Source organism: Octodon degus, unplaced genomic scaffold (assembly GCF_000260255.1).
Source record: "Octodon degus isolate 3935 unplaced genomic scaffold, OctDeg1.0 scaffold00033, whole genome shotgun sequence".
Taxonomy (NCBI): domain Eukaryota; kingdom Metazoa; phylum Chordata; class Mammalia; order Rodentia; family Octodontidae; genus Octodon; species Octodon degus.
In genome coordinates, this window is record NW_004524609.1 from 342,147 (window position 1) to 348,100 (window position 5,954).

General features: G+C 34.3%; 1 protein-coding gene across 1 annotated transcript in view; it reads right to left on the minus strand.

Annotated features, from left to right (window-relative positions):
* Positions 1–5,954, minus strand: part of Nsf (N-ethylmaleimide sensitive factor, vesicle fusing ATPase) — a 140,051-nt gene that overhangs the window by 111,504 nt on the left and 22,593 nt on the right. The window contains exons 5-7 of the mRNA XM_023714108.1: positions 4,404–4,511; positions 3,906–3,981; positions 1,008–1,163 (exon numbers count right to left, since the gene is read on the minus strand). Coding sequence (XP_023569876.1) covers positions 1,008–1,163; positions 3,906–3,981; positions 4,404–4,511 — 340 coding nt within the window. The remainder of the gene's footprint in view (positions 1–1,007; positions 1,164–3,905; positions 3,982–4,403; positions 4,512–5,954) is intronic.

A 5,954-nucleotide genomic window follows, 5' to 3' on the forward strand; every position in this document is an offset into this window, starting at 1 on the left:
TATACAATTCAGGTGATGAGGGTCTCTGTCAGTTTCTCTTAATCCGACTCCAAACTCGACCTTTACCCAGTGAACAGGTGTGTGCTGTGCCCACAAATTATGAGTGAGTGTCCAGGCAGAAAAGCTACCAACAATAGGAGGCTAATACAATCCAAGTACTTCATGTCCAGAAAGGAGCTATCATCCCAACGTGATGAATATACTTTTATCTCCCAACAGCAATTTAAAGAAAAACAATGATGAGGATGAGCAGAGTAGTATATTCATACTCCTTCAGTTTTTGGGGGTTTTTTTTGGGGGGGGGATCCTGTTTTTTACACAAATAACCCGCTACAAGTTGTTAGGTTATAAATTCCTTTCTCAAATATTGTTGCTCGTATTCCAATTTAACATATGATATGAATATGAAAACAGCCATGACAGCATCTCCACTAGGCAGTCACTTCACACAGATAAATAAACCTTCAAGAAGAAAGTGAAAAATTAGTATAGTAATTCCTCATACGCAATATAAAAACTCCCATATATATATCCTGCACTTATCTTTTAAAATCAAATCTATTCAATTTAAAAACATGTCATGGGTTCATTTACTTGTTATGAAAAGGAGCTAACTGGGCAATGACACAGTATAATAAAAAGAACAACTAGTATTAGAAAAACGTTCACAGTCTAATAGGTAATAACTCTTCAGCAGTGTTTATCTGACCAACAGCAGTGTTTAAGGTCTGGTAGAATTTCTAAATCTGTCCCAAAGAAAAACATTCTTAACTAAACAAGTAAGATGGAACAACCAAAAATACGTTCTTTATAAATTCTCCAAAAAGTTAAATATTCTGAAAAAACTCTTAGAAAATTTATGAATTTTCTTTTAAAAAGCAGCTAAGATTGAGAAATACTTCTGGCATATCTGAAAAATAATTTCAAAACTATTCAAAAGAGATTATCCTTTAATTTTTTTTTTTTAACAATGCAAGCTTTTATCAAATTTTCCTTTTTGAACTCACCCATCTGCTCCACAATCTCTGGTGGAAATACTCTGGAAGCAAATGCTCGTCGAAAAATATCTGAAAATTCTCTGTCCAGACCTCCTATTCCCATTTTTTCAAAGTTCCAATCAGGATTGATGATAGACTGGCGATTTTCCTTGGTTTTAGCTTTGCCTATAATCAAACAATCAAATGTGAAAAGAGAACTTTGTCATGAAATGTAAAAAGACATACTCTCTTAGCATCTTAAATGAGTAAAGACAAGCTATACTTATGAAACAATACCGACATAATTTTGGGTGATTTTCTAATAATTAGGGCAAGTTTGCTTTATCTACATTTTCTCTTCTGTCTCTTTAGTACTAAACTTTCAAAGTGACTAGCTAAATTTAAAGTGCAGTCTATATTCCATTTATAATCAATTTATGGGATCTGATTGAATGAATCTTTTATTCAACCAAGTCAACAACATGGTTGATTAGAAGAAACACTACATGCACATGTACAATTTTTTAAAAAAGTACTAGTTACTTGAAATGCAACTACAATCTAGCAGTTTCTTAAAGCTCCTAAAGCAATTGTATTTTAAATGCATTTATCTCAATTAGGTTTTTAACTGGGTATACAAACCCTTTGTCTGAAATGTCCTGAATCACCTTGGTATTTTATTTGCTTTTTCTTTACATGGATACAAAGGTCTAAAATTACTGTAAAGACTTTAATGACAAAATCCATGTTTACAACAGTCTCTCACAAAGGTAATATCTAACTTAAATGTCAGAGTGCCACCTAAAGTAACTCAAGAGAACCACACTTACTATTTAAAAAAAAAAAAAACAGGTTCCTTACATTCTACTATGATAAAAAGTAAAAATACAGCTTTTATGAAGTCAGGGAAGAAAAGATCACATTAAAAAAGTTTGGATCATAGTTTTATTTTTAAAAGTTTTGAGGATGTAAGAGTTACTTTAGGAAGTGATAGAAAATATTTTGTTTACACTCTATTGCCCTCATGTGGTCAAATCTGCTGTATGGAAAATTACTACATGGTTTTGTTTTCCCATAGAAACTGCATCTTCGCACAGAAGACTCGCTTTTTTATCTTTTCTGCAGATTACCTGAAAACATCTACATTGTATGAAAGTTGTATAATTCCCTCAGGATAAAATATCCTAAACTACGTACAAAAATAGGACACAAAGTAATCGCTTTATAAATATAATACATCACTAATAAGAGATTATGATATACTTAACACATAAATGACTATATAGACGTTAAAAATAATTTAACAGTGTGTGAAGACATGAAACATGTTAAAACAAAAAATCAAATTATAAAACAGTATATAAGTAAAATCAGATTTTAGAATGTCAACGTTTTTGAGAAAAATACCTGTTTATATTTTATTAAGAAAATACAATAAGAGAGAATAGTAATTTACAAATCAAGAAAAAGTGCCACACATTTAACTAACCTTGGACATGATGGGTGAAAAGCTTTTTTTAATTGAGGCAGATATGCACAGTTAAATATACCAAAAACAAGTACTAATATCCAGTTAATGACACAGTTATTTTGAGGAGACTAAACTGCATTATTTTATTTTATTTATTTTATTTTTTAGAAGCTTTCTTTTTTTAAAATTTAATTAATTTATTTTTGCGTGTGTCTGTGTGTGTGTGTGTGTGGCCAGCTCAGCCCACCAGGGGGCGGGGCTGGCTGGCATGTGGTGCTGGGGGATTGAACCGCGGTCCCTGTGCTTTGCTAAGCTTGTTCTAAGTAGGTGCTTTAGACCACTGAGCCATCTCACCAGCCCCCTGCATTATTTTAATATACTAAAAATAAAGCTAGCACACAAGAGGAAGAAAAACAAAAGAGATAAGTACAAGACAAGGACTGAAGAATCATTACATTTTAACTGTTTATCACTTGATCCCTAATAAAATGATAATAGTATCTCACTTAACACAACAACCAAATGAGGGCCACATTTTAACTGGCAAGTTCTCAAGGTCATGAAAGATAAAAAAATTATGAGGAACTGTCAGTAACTAGAAAAGACTAGAAGCAACTAATTGCATTGTGGGATAACCCTAGTAAAATGCCAGAACAGGGGCTGGCCAGAGAGCTCAGTGGATTAAAGTGCCTGCTTAGGCAGATGCAGGCACCAGGGTTCAATCTCTGGCTGCATGCCGGCCCCGCCTCCAGGGCATGCTGATTCAGAAATTGAGACTGGGCGTGGGGGTGCCCACCTGTAATCCCAGCACTTGGGAGGCTGAAAACAGGAGGATCACTACAGAGTATGATCAGTGTACTGAGACCCTGTAGACCCTGTACTAAATTTAAAAAAAAATCCCAAGACAGAAAAATGACATAATGGAAACACTGGTGAAATCCAAGCAAAGTCTGCAGTAAAGTTACTAGCCATGAGATCATGCTTAGTACCTTAGTTTTGAACATCTTTGATTATATAAAGTATTCACATGAGAAAAAGCTGGCCAAAGGTATCTAGAAATTTTCTGAGCTATTTTTACAAATCTGTAAGCTTAAAATTACCAAAACTTTAAAGTTAAAAAATTAATCTCAATGCTTTTTAATTATTTTAGTATGTTGTTAGGAAATTTAAAATTATTAATGTGTTTCACGTTCTACTTTTTCTTTTGGTACTGGGGATCAAACTCAGGACCGTGTGCTTGCTAGGCAGGTACTTATGCCACTGAGCTATGTTACTGGCCCTCACATTCTATTTCTATTGGCCAAAGTTCATCCAGATGAAGGTTTTAAACTTGTCATCAGTACTTCTGACAAATAACACCCATGATTTTGTGATAAGCCCTCCAGAGAAAGTCCTTCTTCTCTTCTCAAGCTTGACAACACTTTAGTCGAGTCACAAAAAACAAAACTAAATCTTACCAATAAGATTGAGTGACGAATTTTCTGCTTTTTCAAATGCAACTTGACTGTTTCCAACAACCAGTCCTACTTCAATCTATACAGAAAGACAGTAATTAGCAGGCCAACACAGACTTCTACACATTTCAAAGCAAGGCTAAACATAAAGGAGGAATGAAGTCTTTGCACCAAGCACACCTTTGCAACAATCTGAGTTATTCACTTTTCTCATAATGACATTTCACGATTCCTACGTATTTATTTAAATGCCTGTATCTTCTCAATAAGGCTCCTGCATTCAACAAGAATCACAAGTATCAACAAGTATATACAAATTTCAAATTACTGTAAAGTCTGAAAATAAGTATATTTTAATAAAAGCTACTAAAAGCAATCTTTTCTTACTACCTTAAGAGACCACAATATGAAAAAAAATTAACAACGAGAGGTTAGTTACAAAAATTAGTCTGCACAATTCGTACCCAAGATTATCCCATGACAATCCGAAATAAAGCATACCTTCTGTCTTTTACCTGTCGCAGCCTCTCCTTTCAGGATGCTGGGATCCATGGCATCAATATCCTTCACCAGTAGCCCAAAAAGCTTTTCGTTGAAGCTGAACACAAGCTATGTAGGAGAAAAATTCCTCATGATAAAAATGGATTGATTCTCACATTATCAGGTAATTTTCCAAATATCCAAAATCAGTTTTCTCCTTCATACCCTTCTTAAATCTGCTGCACAAGCAAATTCACAGTGTTGATAAGAGGAAAGAGAGCTAATATTTATTATCTGCTAAATATCAAACACTATAGGGGCTTACAACATACAAATGCTCTTGGAAAGAAAATGCAGTTTTGTTGTTTTACTAGTGAGAAAGCTGAGTAGAAAAAGAGGCTAAGCAGTGGGCTCAGAGTTAGAGTGAACGATAGTGGCAGTGGTCAAGCCCAGGGCTATGACTCTGCAAACAGTATAAAATGCCTACCACGTATGCACAGAGAAGTGAATATTCATTCATTCACCAATACCTGCTGTATGCCTGCTACTCTAATACGCTGGGATATACTAGTAATACCAATCCTGCCATTGCTGTCACAAATGAGAATAAACACAAGAACAGCACTTTGGGACAAGATACTTCTTTATATTCTGAAGTATTTCATTTCATTGATTTATTCACATATTCAATGTCATTGGGTTTGGAATTATTAGAAATACCAAAGCACTTTTTATTAAACATTCTTTATGTATTTTCTGTGAATATACTAAAGGTAAAGACAAAGATGCAAACAATGCAGGTTAGCTAGATCATCTAAGTAAACAATGCAGGAATCCAAAAGGAATTCAGTATAGTCAAAAAGCAGTGGACTCGCAGTCAACAAATTATCAGCTAACTGGGGAGCCTGCTCAAATCATCTGATATAAAACAGCATGGCAGTGGCTCTCTGGCACAGCATCAAGGTCTGCTTACAGTGGAGTATTTGATAATACACACCATTTTTTATTTTCAGGCTTCCTCAACTAGAAAGCAAGTTCTATGAGAGTGGTTGGAACATACTTGATGCTATTAAATATTTGTTTAATTAATTCTTAGCTGTGTTCTTAGCTGTATGATGACAGGCACATAATTTACCTTCCTTCATTTGTAAATACAGACAAGATACTCTCTGATGCTTATTCCAATTTTCATATTTTCCTTAAAATTACATATTGTTTTCTTGTTTATCAGTAACTCAGCTTTTGTTTGCAAAAAAACTGACTTTTTAATATCTGGATTATCTAGGCCATTAGTCTTATTCTTCCAGTTGTACCAGTTAGAAAAGAGTAAAAACAATATTCCTTCCAGTCCGATAGCCGCTGCCTTCTCCTACTGTTCTCATTCCTCAGCAAGATCAGGCTAGGCAAGTCGATAGTGGATCAGAACACCAAGACAGTAGTGATTCTCAAATATCTTGGTTTCAAGGTACTACTATTATACACTTCTAAAAATGTTTAAAGATCCCAAAGAGCTTTTGTTCATATGGATCCGATCTATTGATATTCAATCTATTAGAAATTAGAAATAAAAAT